General features: G+C 51.6%; 5 protein-coding genes across 5 annotated transcripts; all 5 read right to left on the bottom strand.

Moving 5' to 3' along the window:
• Nucleotides 1–50: 50 nt before the first annotated feature.
• Nucleotides 51–1017, bottom strand: ABB37_01405 (putative mitochondrial hypothetical protein; the record flags this gene model as incomplete). The annotated part of the gene is made up of 1 exon (XM_015797885.1): nucleotides 51–1017. Exon 1 carries the CDS (start codon nucleotides 765–767, stop codon nucleotides 51–53), a length of 717 nt encoding a protein of 238 aa, XP_015663405.1. The 5' UTR covers nucleotides 768–1017.
• A 4145-nt stretch (nucleotides 1018–5162) lies between these two features.
• ABB37_01404 (hypothetical protein) lies at nucleotides 5163–12279 on the bottom strand (the record flags this gene model as incomplete). Its single annotated transcript, XM_015797884.1, has 1 exon — nucleotides 5163–12279. The coding sequence occupies exon 1, from the start codon at nucleotides 7566–7568 to the stop codon at nucleotides 5163–5165; it is 2406 nt and encodes an 801-aa protein (XP_015663404.1). The 5' UTR covers nucleotides 7569–12279.
• A 1166-nt stretch (nucleotides 12280–13445) lies between these two features.
• Nucleotides 13446–15212, bottom strand: ABB37_01403 (putative chaperonin alpha subunit; the record flags this gene model as incomplete). The annotated part of the gene is made up of 1 exon (XM_015797883.1): nucleotides 13446–15212. Exon 1 carries the CDS (start codon nucleotides 15087–15089, stop codon nucleotides 13446–13448), a length of 1644 nt encoding a protein of 547 aa, XP_015663403.1. The 5' UTR covers nucleotides 15090–15212.
• A 1492-nt stretch (nucleotides 15213–16704) lies between these two features.
• ABB37_01402 (putative glucosamine-6-phosphate isomerase) lies at nucleotides 16705–17661 on the bottom strand (the record flags this gene model as incomplete). Its single annotated transcript, XM_015797882.1, has 1 exon — nucleotides 16705–17661. Exon 1 carries the CDS (start codon nucleotides 17542–17544, stop codon nucleotides 16705–16707), a length of 840 nt encoding a protein of 279 aa, XP_015663402.1. The 5' UTR covers nucleotides 17545–17661.
• A 1508-nt stretch (nucleotides 17662–19169) lies between these two features.
• ABB37_01401 (putative mitogen-activated protein kinase) lies at nucleotides 19170–22607 on the bottom strand (the record flags this gene model as incomplete). The annotated part of the gene is made up of 1 exon (XM_015797881.1): nucleotides 19170–22607. The coding sequence occupies one exon, from the start codon at nucleotides 22605–22607 to the stop codon at nucleotides 19170–19172; it is 3438 nt and encodes a 1145-aa protein (XP_015663401.1).
• Nucleotides 22608–22795: the final 188 nt, after the last annotated feature.

Raw genomic sequence — 22795 nt, 5'->3', positions numbered from 1 at the left:
AAAAGTACTTGTAGAGCGCCTCTTCTCTCTTCTTTCCTTCCTTTCTGTTTTTACTGAGGGGGCATCGGCTTGTAACCTGTTTGCGCCACAGGCGTCAAGACTTGCTGCCCAAGCTGAAGGTTCACGTCAACCGGTCCAGACCCGAGGCCTTGGCTCACGCGCTGACCACTGCGGTTCTCGTTCACGTGGGCCTCTGCCTCACGCATCAGACGCTGCTGCTCCTCGCGCGTGACTTCACGCGTGGCTGTTCGCTTGAACATCATTCCCGAGCGCTGCGACAGCATCAAGCGTCGCACGTGAAACGATAAGTTGCTGCTGTGCTCATCCATCTCCAGCACGCGAGAGACAAACCACTGTTGTACCAGCATGTACGGAATCGTTGCCGCGGCGAGCCCGAAGACGGTACGACCGAGCTTTGGGAGGTGCTGCACAAACCAGCTCGGCTTGCCTCCTTGATTCAGCGGCGCCATCGCCCGCACCACGCGGTGCCAGCCTAGCCGGCCACTTAAGACGTACCCTGCCGCGAAAAAGGCGGGCATGCCCACAAAGGTGCCTATCATCCCCTTTTCCACCAGGCGCAGCTCCTCCTCGTTGAGGTTCTTCTGATAGTTCGAGAGAAACGCGATGAGATCAGCGCGGGTGTAAGGTTTTGTTTTCTGGTCAAAGTTCATGATGGCCATGCCGGAGGTCACCGTGCCGATGTCGCGGACGCCGCCTCCACCGCCGCCCTGGTTGCTGATGGGGGAGTTAAGCGGAGAGGAGTTCATCTTTGCTTTCCTTCGGTGTATGTGTTTATGAGCGTTTCGCTGCGATTGTTAGTTTCCTTGTCCTACTTCTTTCGTTTCCCTTCTCACTGCAGAGATGCGACGGTGACACTACGAAAAAAAAACTTGCTGCTTCAGATGTGGGCGCGCGAGTCTGCACAGACGCCGAGAGCAAAGGAATATAGCGTGAAAATCGGAGTACGCAGCGTAACGTGCAAGTCAACACTCGAGCAGTCGTTTTTTTCTTCGTTCTGTCGGCATTTATTATGAATGCATGCGAGAAAGTGATGAATAGTGTTGTAAAAAACAAAAAGCGAAATGTGTACGGATGAAAGAGAAAGAAAATAAAGAGTATGTGCAAAAGCCGAAAAGATTAAGAAGAGAGAGAGAGGATGTGAGTGAAATCGCACTTTAGCGAGAAGAAACAGCGTTGTACGCCGCAGTCTGTTCAGCGCTGTCAGACGCATCAGGAGCGGCGGCGACGGGCGATGTAAACACAGTCGTGCATTGCTCCCTACCGTGCTAGCGGCGGAAACAAGCGGAGCGCAAAAGGATAAAGAAGGACACCACTCCACGAGTCGCCACACACCAACAGTGACTCTGTCCTGCTGTCCTGCATCTCTGATCCAGGCAAAACCCAAAAGCACTCAAAATCCAAGAGCGCCTCGATCAACGCATCGCTGCGCATTTTTTCCCCGGTGGTCTGTTAGGGAGTGCTGTTGGAACTTTCGCTCCCTCCCGGCTGCGGTAGCATTCGATGGCCTGCATGAAAGTTTTTCTTTCTTCTTTATGCATTTCACTCACAGATAATAATTTTCCTTTTTCCAAAGAGGAAGGGGTGAACAGAAACATGTGCCTACGAAAGAGCACACCTGAGTAAATGCGACTGTCAAGAAAAAGAAAAGAAAGATAAAATACGACAGCACAGCGAATAAATGACAGCCACAGGAAACAATAATAATAATAACTTTTAAAAAGGAGCATAATAAAGCGTTGATACCGTCGTAGTATCATTTGCAAGGAAAAGATAAGGTATTTGTGACCCTCGCGCAGAGAAAAACGTGGCAGATAAAGTAAAATGAGAAGCAAACGTTAGAAACTACAAAAAAGAGAGAAGGTGTGATCAAAGAAAAATAAAAATGGACTCAGCAGGCGCAAGTCGTGCATGTAACTCCATACATACACACGCACCTCTATCCTCGCGCAGGCTGTGAAGGTTGCGGAAACGTACATATAAATAGATATAACCATCTGAAAGGGGGAAAGCAAAAAAAAAAACAGGTCACAATACTGTGACGTGCTTACAGCTTTTATTTAAACCATTTTTCTTTAAAGGAAAAAAAAGAGCCGAGTGAGCCACCGTACAGGCACATAAAAATTGCTGTTTAGGAACCGCAGCGAGAGAATTAAGTCTATTAATTTCTTCCATCCAGTCCAACTGACATCCGCTCACCTTTGCTCCTTCGAATTCAATTTTTACTGCTTTCATTTACTGAGCCCACAAAGTCGATCGTTTGTATTTGATAATATAATCCAAAATTTACAGGAAAAAAAAAGATAACACCGAAAATGAAATGTGAAGAAAGCCAGTAAGTCAGCGAACACAAATAATAAAAAGAAATTTTCTTCAAACCCGGCAGCCGCTGTGTGTGCGTGCGTGTGTGTTCTTGAAGAACTCTACTTAAGAGTTGTGTCTTTTATTTATATATTAGTCCTTTTTATTTTTAAGGCTGACGATCACACGACGCGTACACACGCACGTCAAAACTTGCAGGTTGAGATGCAGAATTGTGTTCATCAACTCGCGTATGTGCGTGCGTGTTTTGACATTTTTCTGTCTTCACGTATCACTAGACACGGCTCGTCTCCACCTCTCTACCTCTTAGCCGTTCTTTAAAACAAAAATACTTCCTGATGTCGACGCAGTTATGCATTTAGTTACGGGTGTTTAGAGCGGGACGAATTCAGTCGGTAATATATGGCGGGATTTTTTTTGTGGTTGTTCGGGAAAAACAAAAGTACATTGAACAGAAATTTTATTATCAAAAAGGAAAACTTGTAATGGTCGCAGCGAAACACAACAGAGGTGATGATCATTCAAGACGAACAAATGGCTGCTTCTTCTTTTGCTCTTTTTTTTTTTAATCGCCCGAAACCAAAGAAAAAAAGAACGGTACAAAGCGCCATCCCCCACTGCTGTCAACGTGGTTTATGGAGGTCATGCACTTCTTCATGCCCCCCTTTCCTTATTGTTCATGAATACACCTGCGTATGTGTGCGCTGGCAGCACACCTATACGCATGCGCTTTGACGCCCCTCACACCCACACCCACCATATGCATAAACGCGAATAATTAATAAAAAAAGAGAAACGTGAGACGGATTTAAAGCCCTGCACACGACACGAGAAGCGGCACACGGCGAGAGGTAGACAAATCAATCGGTAACGGAAATATAAACCCGAGCAGACAACAAGAAGCGATACTACAAACCAACAACAGAGAAAGGGAGGTGAGCGGTGACCAGTCCTAACAAACAAACAAACAACAACAGAGAAAGAATAATACCCAATCAGAAAAAAAACTTAAGGCACAATTGAGCTGCAACATGTCCTTGATCATCGAAATGAGAACAAGAAAAGAGGTAGAAAAAAGGCTCATATCTGGCTTGCTTTTAGCATTAGCATGGTTTTCGCTAGGAACGTGGAGAATGTTTAAAAAAAAAAGAGGGGAAGAAGGATTTGTCGACAACAACCAAAACTATTCAGAAATCCGCGCGGAGTCAGATTCCCACACAAACACAAAAGCACACACTTACACCAATACACAGATGCAATCCCTCTCTTTCACAAGCTACGCATTGCGTTACTGCGCAAAGAATTTAGCTTTTAAAAAAGGAACGTCAAGTTCGACTTTGACCTTCACACACGTCTCTACCCGCTCTCCGGCCTACACACTGCACTGCGTGATCAAGGTTCACTCAGGGAGCAAACGGAAGAGGAGGTAGCAAAGGAAAAAAAAACCACCCTCTCTGGTCTCCGACTACTTCGGTTAGGGCCTCTCATCCACTTCATACAACAGAAGAGCCGAAGTCATCACCCGTGTGTTCTTCCTCTTCTACGTCCACGTCCCGCCATGGGGGAATCCTCTCCCACAGATAAAAAATGTATACAAAACCAAACGAGAAGCGCAGACAAACAAAGAGAGGAACAGCCGGAGGAAGAGAGAAGAAAAAACATGCAACATGTACAAACCTATTATACGCTCTTTTCATCCATTTTCAGATTGGGTATTACCTAACAGACCTATAAATACATCCATATAAATAAAATCGAGTAGCGTTAGCAGCCGATAAGCGTTTTGATACGTATGCGCATTTTTGGCGTTAAAAGGAAAAGAAAAGAAAAAAGACAAGAAGCGAAAGATGCACCATAAGAAGAAAGGGATACAATTCATTGACATGTTCCCCTCGCACTTAAATTGGGGAGATGTAAGAGTTTGTTTGTTTGTTTGCTTTAAGTCACACATACAAAAAAAAAGGGGGAAGTTGGTGCGAAGAGAGAAATACAATCACAACGCACCGTGCTACATTTCGCACTGCACTCCGCCGGCGTCAGTTACTGTTCACATCGATCACCACCGAGAGTCCGCCGCGAACGGCTCCGCGGATGGAGCGTACACCGTACGGTCTGACTCCGCCGAAGCACAAAACGGCACGATACAAGAACGGCGAAGGTGTCGACGCGTCCGGCCACGCACGCGGACACACGCAACACAAAGCCCACAAAACAGCCACCTCTCCCTACTACTACTATACCTACGCTAGTGTGTTTACTTCCTACGATGCGCGCACACCCCGCATGCAAAATCAGTCGCTACCACTTAAAACAAAACAAACACATCCAAAAGCAAACGAAGAAAAATAACTTTTCTTTCATAAAGAGGAATATCAAGACAACACGAGTTACAAAAGAAGAGCACAAAATGGAAACAGAGTCGCATTAAAATAGAAATAAAAAGAAACACGCAAAGAAGCAAGAATCCATGAAGCAAATTTAACAAAGAAAAAAAACATTGAGAAATATAGCGTTTTGTTAAACTTAAAAGCACACGTGTTAGATTGTAAGTGTGATGATATGTCGGGATGAGCGCTCTATGAGGTCAGACGTAGCAACCCTGTCTGTCTTGGTTTTTTAACGTAAATCAGATACCAAGGAAGCACGCGTCGTCAGCGCCATCATCATTGTGAAGAGAAACGTAGAAATAGTTGATCCAGCGGCGTCTATGACGAAGCGGAGCGGTAAAATGGTGGGAAAGAATTTTGGTTTTTGCGCGTCCCATCGTCCGTTGCTAAAGCCGGTGTGCTTTCTCTTGCTCTCTCACCGCCACCGCCACCTGCTTATGCCACCACAGCCATCTTATTCGGCTTTGCGAGCGGCTTCACAGCTGACACCGCGGCCGCTTTGCTCGCTGCAGCGCCTGTCTTCTTTTCCGCAGCGGCAGCGGTCGCCTTTCCCGCCTTCTCCTTCCGCGGCTCCGGCGACTTCGCCGCGACAACCGCAGCCGCCGGCGCCGCCTTCGACTTCAGCCGCAGCGCCTCTGCGTACGACTTGGGGGCTGCTGCGTGGCTCCCGGCTGCAGCATCGGCGCCATCGGCGGCGGCGGCAACGGTGGTGGTCGCCGCCGCCGCCATCTCGGGTGTTGTCGCCATGGTCTCGTGATACGCCGCGAAGCCGTGGTTGCCTTGCTCCATGGCATCCCCCGTGCTGCCACTGCTGCTGCTGCAGCCCTCCTCTGCCCGTGGCGACCGCAACCCGTCGAGGTTCGTGGAGGAGCTGTCCGCCTCGGACGACGACGTGGGGGTCTCGCCCTCCTCCTTCTGCGCCTGGCGACGGCGCTCCCGACGGCGGGCGGACGCCTTAATCAACGGGTCCTCAAAGACGAAGTTGGCTGGCACCTTCTCGCCGGCCAAGCAGCCGGCGACGAGGAGCTTGTTCGCGGCGGGGGTGACGGCCCCGTTGCCCGCCAGGTGCGACAGCGACGAGGCGCAGCTGCTCTCGCTGCACAGCACGAAGCCGGTGGGGCTGTAAGGGTCGTGGCGGTGGCGACGCGAGGTGGAGAGGTTGGCCGGCGAGGTCAGCGCGGGTGGCGAGGAGTGGGCACCGTAGATGCCCACCTGCTCTAGCGGAGGGGACATCGCCATTGGGGGCGGCTGGTACAAGTCAGCGCGGGTCTGCACCGCACACGCCGGCTTCTGCTCCTTCGGGTTGGGCGAGTCGCCAAGGGCACATGGGGCAACCGGCAGGTCACCGCCGACGGCGCGCGGCCGCCCCGGCATCACAGGGGCTGCACCCCGAAGCGAGTACGTCGAGGACAGACTGGGCATGTCGCCGTTGCACACCGCCGAGCCGTTCGCCGCTGCTGCCGCGTTGCCCTCCGCTGCCCAGCCGTCCAGGGCGGTGAACTTGTTGGCCCACGCCGGCCCCTTATAAGGGTCGAGGCCTGGATACATCCACCCACTGCTGGAGTCCATCAGCATTTGATTGGCCAGGGCCTCTGACGTGTCCATCACGGCTCCGCCCACCTCCTCGCAGCCTGGGGTGCGGCGAGGACGGCTGCCACGCGGCAACCAGCCGACAGCCGGCGAGCCCCCCACCGCAGCGACGGCAGCAACAGCAGCCGTTGCCGCTGCCAGCTGCGCCTCGAGGACGCTCTTGGGAAGGAAGGGGGTGGCGTTCATGTTGAACTTCGATTTGGTCGTGCTGCTCTCCGGGGAAGGAGTGGTGCTCGTTGTGCTCGGATCGGAGCTGACTGCCGCAGAGACACCCGACTTGGCGGAGCTGGGCAGCACCGCATCGATGGCCGGCGGGGGCCGCGGCACCGGCACGGCAGCACGCGGCGCCGCTGCCAACGTGCCCATCGTCCCGGTGACCACCTCCGTGAAGTTGCCGCAGCTGGACGGGCAGGAGAGGACCTCCCCGACCACACGCGGGCACTTGAGAGCAGTACGAGGGGCGGGAACGGCGGGGACCGTCGTGGCGGCAGCGCCAACGGCCGCAGCAGCGGGACGCGGAGGGACGGGCAGTGCCTTTCCAGTGGGTGCGCCACCGACGCGGGTCACGCGAACGTCAACGTGCGGGGCGTGCGCGCGCCACACCGCGTAGGCGCGATCGGCCGCCACCGGCGACACAAAGACGACCCGCACAGCACACGGCGAGTCCGCCCACTCCGTTTTCACGATCCGGTGCTGCGGCACGGACGCCTGCAGCTGGCTGAGGGTGAAGCCACGCAGGGCTCCTTCGCTGTCCGCGGCGGTGCTGTGCGGCTTGCGCTCCAGCGACAGCACGCTGCGGTTCACGCCCTCCGCGTGGCTGCGCGGACCCACACGCAGACAAGCTGCCTCCGCCTCGTCCACCGACAGCATAAATGCGCTGGAGGACGGAACAGGAAGGTCGTCGCGCAGCATCAGCTTGTTCGACGCCCGCGCAGCACCCAGCACCGCATCCAGGCGCTCACTGCGGGTGCTGCCGCTGAAGAACGGCTGCAGAAAAGACAGTCCCGCCAGCGCTGGCACGTGGGCTGTGAGTGAGGTATCCAGCAGCTGGACAAGCTCCTCCACGATTGCGTCGTCCTTCACACTGGATTGGCCGGCGAGGAAGAGAGGATCCAGACAAGCCTCCAATGCCTCTCGCACGCTCGCCCACCGCGACGCGGCAGTCCGCTTCACCTCGATCGAGTCGCACTCGGGCGTTGTCAGCCCGCGCGAGTCGTCGATGCTGCCCACGCTGGTTACCGGGACGTCCATCCTCTCCTGCACCTGCACCTCGGTCATCCCCTCCACGTCAGAAGCGCTGTTCTTTTTGGAAGAGAGAAGGGAAACTATTTTTTCGCCTGGCAAAGGGGCGAAAGCGCTGACTTCGGACATGACTGCTACAATATATAGTAACAGCAGCAGCGGTTTCAGGTGGGTTACCTTTCCTGTCGTTCTCTGCAAGTGAATAACACCACAAGCCGGGGAGGGGGGGTGAGGGGGAGTGAAACAAGAAAGAGGAGCAGGCACTTTCGTTCAATCAAGTAAATAGTGAATATTTCAAGGAAAACAAAAATTAACGTTTAGTAAGAGAATTGCACTATGAGGAAAAACACAAACAAAAAGAGAAGCGCTCTGAAGAGACGAAACACGAAATGCCTCTTGTATCTAATTTGCTCAATTCCGTTGAATCAAAAGGAAAAAAAAACGGTAAAACAAACAAGAACTTAAAAAATTGCGCTAATATTGAAGTAAAGAAAGAAAACAGGTTTTTGTTTCTTTTCTAAAGGGCAACGTAAATGTGTGTACTTTCCTTCCTTTTCCCTTCCTTACTGCTGTCTGCTTTTTAAAATGTGATCTACGAATAAAACGTAAGTGTTCAAAACACAGCGCTTCCCGCCTCTCTGTGTCGACCGTCGTGCACACAAACACCTCGATCTGCCAGGTGTGCGAAACGTTGCTTTAAAACGTAGACAAGAGAGGGAGTGGAAAGGTGGAGAATGCTTACACCACAAAGAGGTGGTTTATCCTTTTTATAGTTATTGAAAGAGGAGAAGAAGGCAAAGAAAGTCCAAAGTAAAAAAAAAAAGACGAAGAAGAGAAAAGGCGACAAGTGCCAGAGATGACAGGACAAACAAACGAGAGAAGATTAGTAACTCTGACAGAAAGATAATTGAATATATGTGTGTAAACGAAACAGAAAACAACAACAACGAAAAAGGCGGCGTACGCACCAAAGAGGCCAATACGAACCCCAAGAAAGAAAGAGAGAATTCAAAAGGTAAAATAATATATATTCTTTTTCTTTAGCAATAAATCAGAATGTTAGCACTTTTTTATGTTGTGTGTGACGACAGAGAAATCAAGACAAAATACAGAAATGAATAAATAACGCAAGCACAGCCGTTCAGTAAGAGAGATAAATCACAGCTTCTCTTTTTCCTTCTTTTTCTTTCTTTGATCTCGTCTGAGTCTTGTTGACGTTGGCAACAACTGTGTCGTATCAAGGAGACAGGAAGAGTACAAAGAAAATGTTTGAATTTAAAAAACGGGGGTGGGGGTGTGGTAAAAAGAGGCAGTGGCAGACAAAGAGAACAACAAGGAGACTAAGTGCTAAGCTCTTCTAAGAAAAAGAATGTCCTATCCACCCGCAGAGAGTAAAGAAAACAATGCTGAGGAATGCTCAACCAGAAAACCTCCACAAACAATCAAAGGTTTTTTTTTCAACTTCCGCGAGTTGCAAGTCACAAGAGAAGCGGTGTTCGTAGAGCAGCTTGAAGTGTTCTGCTTTTTTGAAACTCTTCTTTAGAGAAATCGAATTTGTTTTGCTGCTAGACAAAAAAAAAATCCGTTGTCCTGTCTCGTCTCTCTACTTTAAAACCGTTCCTTCAGCTTCTTGAGGGAAACAAACCAGGGAAAAAAATGAGATGTGAGAAGAACGATAAAAATGTGAAATGGGAAACCGTCCGCAGCAATTCGTTTCAGATGGATAGCTCGAGCAACAATAAAGTGCAACACTCTCACAGCACAGAAACCTTACACCTGTTCTAACTAACGCTCAGGCAGGAAAGCAAGCGAAGAAAAGTGGTGGGAGCAGGGTGTTCATACAAACGACGGCAGCAGAATGAAAAAAATGCCGCGCTCACGTAATAGTGAAATGCGATTCGAATCTTTCCTCTTCTCTCTTTTTGCAACTCCCTCAATAATGAGGATATCGCTTAAGAAAGAAAAACTTTGTAATGAGAAAAACAAACGCTCCACCCTCTTCGTCGAAAGAAAGAAAGAGAAGAAAAAAAGAAGGACGGTAAGATAAGGAGAGCCCGCACTCGTTGCTATATGCTTTGTTTTGACGGCTCAGCAATGGGTGGACGCACACAACCAAAACAAGAGGAATAAAAACAAAGCGAAGCAAAACGTAAAATGTAATGAAAAACACAACAAAGAGCACAAAAAAAGGGGGAAAGGAAACATAAAAAAAATGTTTTCGAAATCTAACAATACTTTCTGCCGGAGAAGGTCTAATGTTAGATTTTTCTTCTTTGATTTCTTGAAAGAAGAAAAAAAGAATAGCTTTTATCTTTCCTTTTTTGCCGAACCTTGTACGTTTGTTCTCTTCAATAAATAAAAAAAATCAAGGTGAAAGGAGAGTAAGTGGTAATTTGAGGGTTATAAAACGGTAATGACTGATACTTATACTTTCTTGTCTGAGTGACTAAATCAGATTATTGTAAATCACAAAATAAATAGCACTATTTATTTTATGTATTTATATGTGTATATATGAGTAATTTTCAAAAGAAGGTAAGTACGAGAGGATCGATTCCGTATTCGAATTCCCTGTTGAGGTATTTCAAGGCAAACAAGAGGTACTCTTCGTTTTGTTTTTCCCTTCTTCACTCCTTCTCTCCGATGCAGTCACACACACACAGACAAAACCGTCGAACCACTTTCAAAGGAAGAAAGAAACAACAACCAATACAAAGAAAATTGTAAGAAAGAACTCTTCACAACTTCTCGTCTTCGTATTTCTTTTTCTTGATATACGGATGCGTACACGTGCGCTATTCTCTTCTTCTTTCTTTCTTTCTTCTGCCTAGAAGAGATTTGGTGCGGGGGAAAATAACAACGCAAACAAAAAAAGTAGAAAATAGAAGAGTCGCGGTATTCACTTCGTATTGTGGTCCACCGTTGCCTTCTGCGTCTTTTCCCTTTCGTTCTCAACCACCACAGCACAAAGATGAACAATCCTCAAAAAAAAAAAAGGAGAAGGACGGATGCGCGCACACGCCAATGAAAATGAGCGACAAAAAGTGAAGAAGAAAGGAAAAAAAGAAAAGGAAGAAGAAGGTGCGTAAACGCCGATGGGCGTTCAGGGGCTATATACACTGGACAGAAGAGAGAGGGGAAAAAAGGTGTGGAAATACAGGCGAAAGCCAAAACAAGAACAGGCAACGACACTGCCTTTTCGTTTTTCTCTTTTTAAGACGTGTTTGAGAAAAAAAAGGAGCGAAAACGAGGTCGAAAAGCGAAAACCAGCAGGAAGCGGTTTAGGAGGGAGGAAATATATTTGTGCGACTTTTCGCTTCTTCAGTTTTATGTTTCTTCTTTTTTCCTGCGACGTGTTCTGCTCCTGTAAACCCGTACGAGAGAAATGAGAAAAGAAAGCTACGTAAAAGGAGAGAGAAAAGCTGATGTGAAAAACTTGGCACTGCACTACAGAAAAAACGGGAATTCAAAACCAAAAATATAGGAAGCGTTGCAGCAACGGGTAAAAGGGTAAAAAAAAAAGGAGAAGGAAACCAAAGAAAAGAAAAGGACTCGTAAGCGCAAGAGTAAAACCAGGAGAGCAAGAGGTGACAAAGGAACAGTAGAAAAGATAGATATCCCCCCCTTGTGTAATGCTTTGAGGTTGTTAGAGGGGGAGGAGTAAAAGGAAGAAAAAACAGCGGAATAGCGGAGAACAAAAGATGCGATCAAAAGCAGAGCCCAAGCGGACCACAAAAAACAGACGGTGCTTCGCTCAACTTCGAATGCTGTTCGGTCAGTTGGCTTCAAAAAATGCGAAAACAAAAAAAAGAAAGAAAAGAACTACCAGATTCGCGCACGTGCAATTAGTTGAACGCGTCACGCACCAGTAAGGAAATAAAACGGATGCTACTAGAAGCTGAGCTGGAAAGGAAAAGAATTTTATCCTTTTCCTCTTGCCTTTTCAACTGTAGAACTCTTGTTTTTCTCCTTTTCTTCTTCTGTATCCGCCCACCGTGAAGAAAAGTTCTTTGTATTGTTGGATGTGTTGTTTTTTTTTCTAGGAAAGAAGAGATAATAACGTCCCTTTGACACGTTTGTTGTTGTTCTTTGTTTTTTGTAGATTGTCTCTTGCAGGAGAGAGAAAATAACGTGTGCACGACAACTACAACGTCAAATCCTTTTCTGCGTTCACTACTCGTGGAGAAGAACGTGGCCGAGAGTGAAGGAGAGGCTTTCGCAACAGCCAATACTTTTTTCTCTTTTTCCCCCGTAAGCACACACGCAGAGAAAGCGCAGAAGACCAGAATGAATGCGTCTGGAAAGGAAAAAAAACTCCTCTGGTCTTTCCCTTCTTTTCAATTTCTTTTCCCCTTTCCTCTTCGAAGAAAGATACACAAGGAAAGAAAAAAGGGAAAAGAGCGATGTGAGTGAGGGGGGGCGGATGTCAGACACTCTCAAGGACAATAACACAATGACGCACACTACCAGCTGCGTTACAGAACTCGGCGGTGAAGCCGGAGCACAGAACCAAAAACGTCCCTAACCGCGAATGGTGAGTGAAACGGTGAGTGAAATCGGGAAGTGATATTACTCACGCACACACGTAAAAAAGACAGAAAACGACAAGCTAAAGGGGTAAAAACATAGATAGAAAGAAGACAAAACAAGAAAGAAAAAGGAATTTAAAAAAGAATTTAATAGGTTTTTTTTTAGGTAAATGATGAGGCTTGGTACACCTGAGGGGGGAGGAAGGAATCATTGCATATTGATGGGTCGCGTGAGAACGTGCGCGTGAGTGTGTGGGGATGGGTGGTTAGAAATAAATGCGGTGTCGGTGTCAGCCGTGTGGGGGCAGGATACATAAGCAGAGAAAAAGAAGAAGAGCAGGAGAGAGTCGAGAGCAAGAAGAACTTGAAAAACACAGACAGGCATCAGGAGCGACTGCAACTTGCTGCTAAACATAACTGCTGTCAGCGAAAGCGCTAGCACGAATATGGACCCCATAACATCAGGGGGCTGGGGAGTTGGAACGAGATGAAGCGCCCCTCCGCCATTTTTCTCACGTGGAACGACTTCAACACGGAAAACAAGAGTATGTACACGAGTCTCACTCTCGCGGAGTGAGAACGCACACATGGCAAACACGCTTCCTCTCACAAAGCTGCCCAGCAGCAGTTCCACGAGCAAGTCGTAGAACATGAAAGAGAAAAAAATGGTGCATCGCACTTGCTTCTCCATCCTCACGCTTCGCTGCGATTGCCCATTCCCAAATGAGCACAACTGCAAATGCGAACTGGGTCGCCTCCGATCGTTGAATTTTTCGTTCTCGTCTGCTATTACAACTTCATAAAGTACTCCCCCTCTTTCTCTTCACTGCACGTTGTGGGTGGCGCCGTAGCACACGCACAGGCGGTGAAGCAAGAAGATTAGCGTTACTTATACAGCGAAAGGTTTACGATCACCAACACGGAAATAGCTGGACACACGGCGTCCTCCAAACACACAAAAATAAAGGCGCCAGCAAATAAAAAGAAAGGAGAAGAGAGCAATTCCCTTGCACACGAGCGAATTCCACATGCACGGCAAAGGAGGGGTACGAAAGACTTTGACGGCTTCACCGCTTCTGTTCCAAACAATGCGCAAGCGGCGAAGAAGGAGAGGAAACGCTTCCTTCCTCCCCCCCCCCTTCCTTCTCTCCTTCGTTTTCAAACATCGGGTTTTTTTTTCTTTATGTTGCTAGACATCTATTAAACATGTACAGTCGCGGCTCACAATTAAGGCAGAAGTGCCACCTTCCTTTCTCCACACACACACACACACACACACACGCAGAACCTCAAAAAGAAAAAGTAGACGCCTTCCCCTCGCTCCTACAGCCCTCTTCACCCTCTTAAATTTGTACGTCTACCGCTGCTGCTGCTCGTCCTCCTCGGGGTTGAGGCGGACGCAGTCGTCGATACGCAGCACCGTCACGGCGGCCTCCGTCGCAAACTGCAGCGACTTGATCTTGCTCGGCTTCGGCTCCAGCACGCCCGCCTTGATGTTGTTGCGCAGCAGACCATTCTGCAGGTCCAAGCCGGTGAAGCGCGACTCGCTCTGCTGCCCGCTGCTCTGCGCCTGCGTGTGCTCGACGCGCAGCTTCGCGACAAGGTCAGTGGCGTCGAGCGCCGCGTTCAGCGCGAGCACCTTCGGGATCACCAGCAGCGCCTCCGCGTACTCCGCCACCGCGAGCTGCTCGCGCGAGCTCAGCGTGCGGGCGAAGTTGTCAAGGTAGACGGAGATGGCCGCCTCGACAGAGCCGCCGCCTGCCACGACGGAGCTGGCGTCGCAGGTGCGGGCCACCGCCCACAGCGCGTCATTCAGTGCCCGCTCCATCTCCTCTAACATAAAGTAGTTCGCACCGCGGCAGACGATGGTGGCGCAGACGGTATTGGGGGTGCCGGTGATGACGATGCAGTCATCGTCGCCGATGTGCTCCTCGTAAACCTTCTCTGCCCGGCCGAGCCACTTGGCGTCGAAAATCTCCTCCCCCTCGAGGTCGGACATGGTGTGCACCACCTGTGCGCCGGTGGTCTTGGCGATGCGGCGAATGTCGTCCTTCTTGACGCGGCGCACGCCCAGGACTTTGTTGTCCACCATGTACTTCATCATGCTGTCCTCGATGCCCCACGTCGTCATGATCACGTTGGCGCCGGCCGCGATCATTTTCTGGATGCGCTCCTTCGTAATGTCGAGCTCGCGCTGGCGAATCGCCTCCGCCTTGGAAGGGTCGGTGATGGTGATGTTGATGCCGAGCTTCATCTTCACGGCGCGCAGGTCGAAGTCGAGGAGTGCGATCTTCGCGTTCTTGACGGAGGTCGGCATGCCCTGGGCCGCGCGGGACAGGTTCATCGCGAAGCCGTGCACCAGCCGCGACTCGTGCAGACTCTTGCCGTGCTGCAGGAGGACAGAGACGGCCTTACGCGGGTACACGACGTCGCCGAAGTCGTTGACAGTCTTGACTGACATGATCGCATCCACCACAATCTTCGAGAAGAGATCCGCATCGTTGTTCAGAATCTTGCTGGACATCGATGTGCGGGCTACGTTCAGCAGCACGTCCTTCCCGAGGCTATCCACCGGACAGCAGAGGTTCTCGTTCATGTAGCGCAGCGCCTCCCGCATGGCCAGCTTGTAACCGGCGATGATGCTCGTTGCGTGGATGCCTTGGCTCACGAGGTCCTGCGCGCGCTTCAGCAGCTCCGCAGCGAGGATGACGACGGAGGTGGTGCCATCGCCGACTTCCTTGTCCTGCAGCTGGGCGAGGTCAACCAAGAGGCGGGCCGCCGGGTGCTCCACGTCGAGGCTTTTCAGGATCGTTGCCCCGTCGTTGGTCACGACGACGTCGCCGATGTCGTCGACGAGCATCTTGTCCAGGCCGATGGGGCCCAGGGAGGACTTCACGACGTTCGCGACCGCCATCGCCGCCGTCACATTCTCGCGGCGCACGGCGATGCCGCTGATGCGGGTGCCGTTGATGCCGAGAGCTGCCTTCTGCTTGGGCTGCATCGTGCGTATATGTCAATAACGTAGGTGTTAGTGAAGGAGACTGTGCGACAGTGCGAGGGAATGAAGAAGAGAAAGAGGTGATACAAATAACAAAACAGTAGAAGAGACAGCGGCAATTGGACTGGTGCAGAGCAAAGTTGATATGGGTTTGTAAGAAAGAAAGCAGATGAGAGGATCATGGACATGATTACACACGTGCAGAAAGAAGCAGAAGAAGGGAGGAGTAGAGCGTAGCAAGAAAGAGCTCGTTGGGTGAACGGATGTGCATGCAAAGGAGAAGGCTGTACAGATAGAGGTCCTACCTTCTCCCTGTCAACCAATCCATCGGCTTTGCGCCGAGCAAACGTTGATTGCGGTGGCCATAGCGCTACGCCATTGTTTGCTGTGGTGAAGGGAGTGTTTGAGGTGCCTGCGGGAGGAATTCGCTTCAGATGCGTCGAGAGGCAATAAAAATACACACGGTTTTATCCAAGTGTCGTTCCTTCTTACCTTTCCTCTCTTTCCATGACATAGCTTTTTGCTACTTCTTGTGCGCTGCATTCGGTTTACGTTGGTTTGAATGTCTCAGAAAAAAAAACTCACATAGTTTAACAATGTCAACGAGATCAGCCGTACGTACACACACACACACACACACACAAACGTTTAAGCCCCTGTTAAGAGAGCAAGTTTACAATTGGTTCTTTGTCTTCTGTTGTTAGTAGTGTCGATAACCTTTTCATTATGTGAGCCAGTTATCTCTTTTGCGTTTGGGGGTAAATCAGAGGGAAAATAACACACATGCGCAGAGACCGCTGGAGAGAGAAAAGAAAACTGTATCGAACAGGGAAAAAAAACTCGCGCTGTAGCAGCTGGAAATACACGCCCCACAGTCTTTTCCTTTTCAAATCGATTGTGATAACGGGTTGTTGTACCGGCAGAAATACTTACAAATGAGGATATATTTCTCGTCTGTGTCCTTCCCTTGTCACCACCTTCTTTTCAGCGTCTGATTTGCGCTCGTTTGCGCCGGTGTTGGTGCGCATGTGTATGCCTGCATTACATAGCTTCAAAATAGAACTGCGCGGGTTTTGTTTTGGTTCCTCCACCTTTCATCTGTTCTTCCTCGGTCTCGCAATGCAAAAGACATAAAAGGAAAAAAGAAACGAGAACGAACCGTAAAGGTTTAAGGATGCTTTTGATAGTCCTTGCCGGTCAACAATGGTCTCCGGATACGAATAAAAGTATATAAAAGGGGTTAACAATAATAATAATAATAATAATAGGTGTTTCGACCGTTTTTTGTTGTTGTTGTTGTTGCGTAGCGTCGTCCAGCCTGTTTAGCCTGCGGCTTCTTCTTTTCCTTCTTCTTCTGCTGGTTGAAGAAAAGCACCGGGTGAAACTTGAAAAAAAAGGCAATGAAGCAAGAGCGAGAAAGAGAGAAGATAAAGACCACTAGAAGCTATCTGTCAATAACTTAAACAGCGCAGACGTGCCAAAGGGTGACTTACGACGGATACGGAGAAGAAAGAAAGGAGAAGATTCCAAAGAAAAAAAAAGGAGGGGCACGTCGAGCCCTTTCCGTACCCCCCCCCCCCCCTCCCTCCCTCGTCACTGACCATTTAGGGGTGGTTCTCTACAGCTTAGCGCTCAAACGCTTCACGTTGGCCTGCCGCTCCTCCAGATTCTTCTCCGACAACAGCAGGTTCTTGAAGTAGCGTGCCGTGCGCACCTTCAATTCCAACGTGGCATCATCATCGAGGCAGAGCACAGCGCTGGGGTGCATCTGAAGCATGGTGGCGGTGCACATATGCGTGATGCTGCCCTCCACACACTTCGACACCGCCAGCGCCTTGCTGGCACCCGTCGCAATCATCATCACCACCTGTGCCTCCATGATGGTTCGCAGGCCCACCGTCAACGCCATCGTCGGCACACGCGACGGGTCGTTATCGAAGAAGCGCGCGTTGCTCTCGATCGTCTCCTTGTTGAGGCTCTTCACACGAGTCCGGCTGTAGAGGCTGCTGCCGGGCTCGTTGAAGGCGATATGGCCGTCTGTGCCAATGCCCGCGAGGAAGAGATGAATACCGCCGACGGCCTTGATCTTCTCCTCGTACTGGCGGCACTCCTCGATCAGATCGGGTGCGTTACCGTTCAGGATGTGGCGGTTCTGCTCGGGAATGTCAATGTAATCGAAGAAGTTGTGCCGCATAAAGTAGTGGTAGCTCTCGGGGTGGTCCTGCGGGAGACCAACGTACTCGTCCATGTTGAAGGTGACCACATTCTTGAAGGAGACACGCCCCTCGCGGAAAGCGATGATGAGCTTCTGGTACGTCTTTAAGGGCGTGCCGCCGGTGGGGAGGCCGAGCACGAAGGGACGGTCCGCCGTGGGCTTGAAGTCGTTGATGGACTTGATCACGTACTCGCAGGCGTACGTCGCCACCTTGTCAGGTGTGTCACAGATGACTATACGCATTGTCGGAAAGAGTTGCAGAATACAAGGTTTGATGCTAGTACCGTTTTATTAGGCTTCTATCAATCCAGCAATACGAAAAAGCCTGGTCTATTGCTAAGAAGGAGAAAGAAAAAGCCTGCAATACGTCAAATCCACAAAAAAAAAACGTTGTCGAATAAATGTGTTGTTGGGCAGAGAGAGGGGAGGGGGGAGGGGGAGTGAAATCGACAGCAGTACAAGAAGAGACGCAGTTGTTCTCGAGCACGCGCTTAGGGCCCTTTGAGAAGGTGAGAGAAGAGAGAAAAACGAAGAAGAACACGCCCGCAACGACAGAGTCAGCATAGCGCTAGGCCATCGAATAATAGACTGGAAAGGCAGCATTGCTCATCTGTCAAGCAGCACTTCTATTTCTCCAGGTAGTGTGTTTAACCCCCACCCCCATCGTAACTTAGGTAAAGCCGACAAGAGAAAAGGCTGAGCGCCGCCGAAAAGTCTTGTCCGCCAAGTTTTTTTTTCCGGTGGAGGAAGGGGTGGGAAGACTATCTGAGATGCGTGATACTTTCCTCTCTCCCTCGTTCTCTGTTTTCACCCTTTGGGTACGAATTTGGTGAGTCCTTGTTATGGGTGTAAGCATATGCGCGTCCCGAAGGCCAAAGTCATGAACAGTAGAAGAAATACGAAGGCTTGATAAGTACGGAGTTCAACCACCAGCAACAATCTTGCTCCGACCAGCCAGGTTCACCCACATACAGCTTCCCCCTCCCCTCCCCCGTGTTGCACACATTGAATGCAACAGAGGTGGTCAAAGCGCGAGAAGCAAGGAAAAGGGGTAAAATGTCAACATACATGCTTGGTCTAATGTACAGAGAAGAAGAAAAATGCCGTCCGAGCATTTTTAAGGTAAAGTTGAAGCAAAAAAAAAGACGCAGAGTGGGAGAAGGAGTTCACACAGGGCGGAGCTTGATCTTTCGATGTGCGCCTCTTGTGAAGACGCAACTGAGACGCAGAGGTAGCAGTCGTGCATTCTTTCTTTGGTGCCGTCTCGGCAATCAAAACGAAAAGTTCGCAAAAAGAAACAAAGAAAAATGATCATGAGACCGATAGTAGCACGGAGAGGGAAAAATAACAATAATAATAATAATATACAAATAACGCTGCTTATTTTAACTTATATGGGCATTTCTCTGTGTTGCCAATGAAGAGAGATGCGAAACAAGAGAGAGGAACAGAAGAGATCAAGAACCAGAAGCTTCTTCGTTTGATTCGTTTCTCTTTCCTATGTGAGTGGATAAGAGGGTCCAGGTTAAAAGAAGGCCATTTTCAATGATAAAAGCAGAACGTGAAATACATATATATACGTATTTCTACAGACAACCCAGGAAATGACAAAGGGTGCGAAGGAGAAGTTAAAACATAAAAAAAAAATTTAAAAAAATGCGAAAGCGAGGAGTAGAAGAGTAGAGGAGGGGGAAAAAGTCTTATTACTTCTACCAAACAAAAACGGTTTAAGTTCTCACAAAATTCGCGCTCAACAACGCACAGGGGGTGCACCGACAGAAAGGGATGCAACACAGAAAAACAAAAAAAAAGAAAGGATTTGAAATGAGAGGAGATAATTACATGTCTTTCATTTTCTTTTTAGCGTTCTACATCTGCGTCGTCGCAGCGGTCGCCGCGTTGCACATAAGCGGCAATAGCTTTTGAATACTATCGCTGTTCTCCCGCCGTCGCGGTGTCGGTTTCTCCGTCGTCGTCGTTGCGGTGTTCAACGCAGGGGCGGGCGAGAGCTGCTGCTGGTCGCTTTGACACCGGTTTGGGTAAGACGGCATCCCACCCCTACCAACTCCATTCATGTCGCCGCTAATTGAAGTACAATTCCTGCGCGCCTTCTTCGACGCGAGCGGTGGCGGCTGCGGTGTGATGTTGGGGCCGCCGGACGAACCTTGCGGCGCCCCGCCGTTGCTGTCGGCATTGGAGACTCTATGGTACGGGATGGCGAAACCGCCGTATTGGCTGGAAGACAGCGAGCTCTGCACGGTGGTGGCGGTGTCGTGCACATGCGTAATCGAGCCCGCCCTTTCACTTCCGTCGAGGGAGCGGCGGGTGCTCTGCAGCGCGTAGACGCCCAGTGGCTTACGAGAGCGCATGATCGCCCTCTTGGCTAGTGCGACAGCGGTCACTTCCTTTGTTTGGGTCTTGGGCGGTGGTGGAACAGCGTAGTGGGCGACGCCGCCGCCCGCCTGCGTGAAACGGCTGTAAGGGTACTTCTCCGCCTGGCCGCCGTCGTGTGGAAATGGCTGGTGGGGGGAGGTGGTGTTGTCGCGCAGGGCGGACAGTGCCAACAGCGTGTCGGGCAGCTGTTGCTGCTGGTGCTGCAGCGACGGCTGCGGTGATGTACGCGTGGGACCCTCATGAGCCTGCGAAGTGGCGTGGGTGGACGCGTGCAACGGCTTTGATTTGCGCTCCTTGAGCGGCATCGCTCCGCGGGTTTCTATGCCATATTTTCCGTTGGCCGTCGTCGTACCGGGCGTGTGCGGGGCCGAAAGTCTGCCGCGCGTACGGCTCATCTTTTCCGGCGCCTGCGTCTTGTCTGGCACCGCCACGCCTGCTTCGCGACGGTCGTGTGATCGGGACGAGCCCGGCAGCTGCGGCGACGCGCGCGTCGTGCACAACTTGAGGGCGTTCACCGAGGCGGACTCTTGCGCAGTGCCGTCGTGCAGCGCATGCTCGTGCACGCCGCGCGCGCGCAGCTCTTCCAACAGCTGCTCCTGCGGACTGAAGGGAGAGGTGCTGTGGCTGCTGGAGACGCAACTGCCATGACCCGGCACGCTCTCTTTCCTTCGCTTCATCACTTTCTTCTTGGTGCACATGTGCGGTACGTCGCCGGCGTCGATGGGGCCGCTGCGGCGTGTCTTGGGCGGCGCGCACTTCACGCTGCCGCGGTCTTGCGACGACGGGGAGGCCAACGGGTTTGCGCACGGTTGGCCCGCAAAGCAGCCGTCGTGGGGAGACGGGGGAGAGATGGGGCAGGGGGGCTGGGAGGGCGGCTTTGGGATGTCCTCCATGTCGACGCTGCCGCGCCAGTCGTGTGTGGCGAGGTGCAACTGGGGTGAAGTCAGGTCGGGCAGCCGTTCCGCCAGCGGCATCAAATGGGGCGGCTGCTGCGGCGACGGCGGCGCTTGTTGTTGTGCTTGCTGCTGCCCCGGCGCAGCCTTCAGCACCGCATCCGTGGTGGTGCTCGGGGAAAAAGCCGAGGACGCAGGCGCGACCCCGCCGTGACTCGGTTTGGCATCACTGGGCACATTGGGCGGCGACGACGAGCGGGGGCTCCCGTTGGAGGACGAAAAAGGAGAACAGCCGGAGGTGCGCTTGGACCCACCGCCGACTGCCCCGCCCAACACTGCCTTCGCAGGAGCGGCGGCAGCGGCGGCGCCCGCCAGCGGGTTCGCCACACATGCTGCTACCGCAGCGCCTGGTGCGCGTCTGCCGCCTTCGTCTTCGTCCCTGTTGCCAACCATATTACTCAATCGTCGACCCGACTCCCCATAGGTGGCGCCGTTCATTACGATGCTGTCGGTCTTCTTCACTGGGCTGACGGGCATCGAGGAGGCCGAGGAGGTGCGCCGCGACGACAGCACCGTGCTGAAGGACTGCGAAAAGCGTCGGCCTTTCGGCACCGCTGGGGCAATGCAATCGCCTAAACTGGATCCCGGCGACGCCGTCACGTCAGATGAAAGTCGCGGATGGCGACAGCGGCGGTGTCGCGAGGGGCTCTCCCCGTCTTCGTCGGCGTCTCGGGTCTTCACCGCAGCCACCGCCGCGCCGACGCCTTTGTCGGTGTCCGAGTTGGGGATCAGCGGTAGCTGCACCGACCCCTCTGACTGCCCCAGCGCGAGAGGGGTGACAACCGGCAGGAAGCTGCCCGTGTCGCCCTTGCCCGCCTTCGGCTTCCCGGCCTCCGTGCCACCGTGCTTGCCGAGCTCGCCCTTCGCGTTCATCGCGGGATATTTTTTGCTCGACGGCGGCGTCGTCGGCTCCGTGCTCGCGTTCGACGTCGCCAAAGTCGTCGCCTCCTGCGCGTTCTTTGGTCCCTTGATGACCTTCTCGCCCATGGGCCGGCGCGTCGGCGACGGTGCGGACGCGGTCGGGTTCTGGCGCAGCAGCAGCGGCAGGCCGGACATGGCGCGCAGCTCCTGCTCATACCGCTCTCGAAAGCCGTCTCGCGTAAAGTATGGCAGCGCCATCAACTCCCCGCAAGTCAGCCGCTTCGCCGGGTCGGGGTGCAGACAGGCGTAGAGAAACTCCAGCCAGTCCTCGGACTGTCGGTGGTAGCGCTCCTGCAGCGTGTAGACGATGCCGCTGTGGGGGAAGCTCACATTGCGGTAGAGCGAGTTGTGTTCAAAAATGGTCACCATGTTCTCCGGCACCGGACCGCAGGTTTGGATGATGAGGCACAGCTGGTCCAGGTCGGACTCACCGGGGAAGAGCGGCTGGCCATCGGACAGCTCCGCAAACATGCAGCCCACCGCCCACACGTCCACCGGTTTGCCGTAGGACACGTCGCCCACCAGCAACTCAGGCGCGCGATACCACCGCGTGGCGACGTAGTCGGTGTACTTTCCTTTCGTCGTCATCTGGCGTGCAAAGCCGAAGTCGCACAGCTTCAGCATGCCGTGTTGATCAATCAGAACATTCTCCGGCTTGACATCGCGGTGAATGATGTTGTTGGCGTGGCAGAAGTCGACGCCGCGGAGCAGCTGATATGTGTAGCGGCGCAGGTCTCGTGACGGGATGCCGCGGCTGGTGCCCTCAAGGACCTGCAAGATGGTTTTGTCAATGAATTCAAAAACAAGGTGGAGCTTGCCCTCACGGCGAAATACTTCCTCAAGACGCACCACGTTGGGGTGTCGTAGCTGCTGCAGCATGCGCACCTCGCGCTTTGACGTCTTGCGCACGTGGTCGTCTTCTTCCGTTTGTTTAAAGCGCTTAATGGCGACGAGCTTGCCGGTTATCCGGTTGCGGGCCTTCATCACGACGCCATAGGTCCCCTCACCAAGAATGCCAAGGACTTCGTAGTTTTCCATTATCGGCTACAACTATTTATTGTTATGTTTTCTTGGTGTTTGTGGGAGGGTGTGGGTGTTGTGTGTTGTGTGGACTGAATTCCTGAGTTGAAAGGGAGGAGCAGGCATCTAGCTCGCGGCACACAAACGCTCACTTGAGAAAAAAAAAAGGAAAAAGAGTGCTGTGTTTTTCTTCTTCTTGTAACAGA

Source organism: Leptomonas pyrrhocoris, assembly GCF_001293395.1.
Source record: "Leptomonas pyrrhocoris isolate H10 chromosome Unknown, whole genome shotgun sequence".
Taxonomy (NCBI): Eukaryota; Euglenozoa; class Kinetoplastea; order Trypanosomatida; family Trypanosomatidae; genus Leptomonas; species Leptomonas pyrrhocoris.
This window is presented reverse-complemented; position numbering and strand designations above follow the sequence as displayed.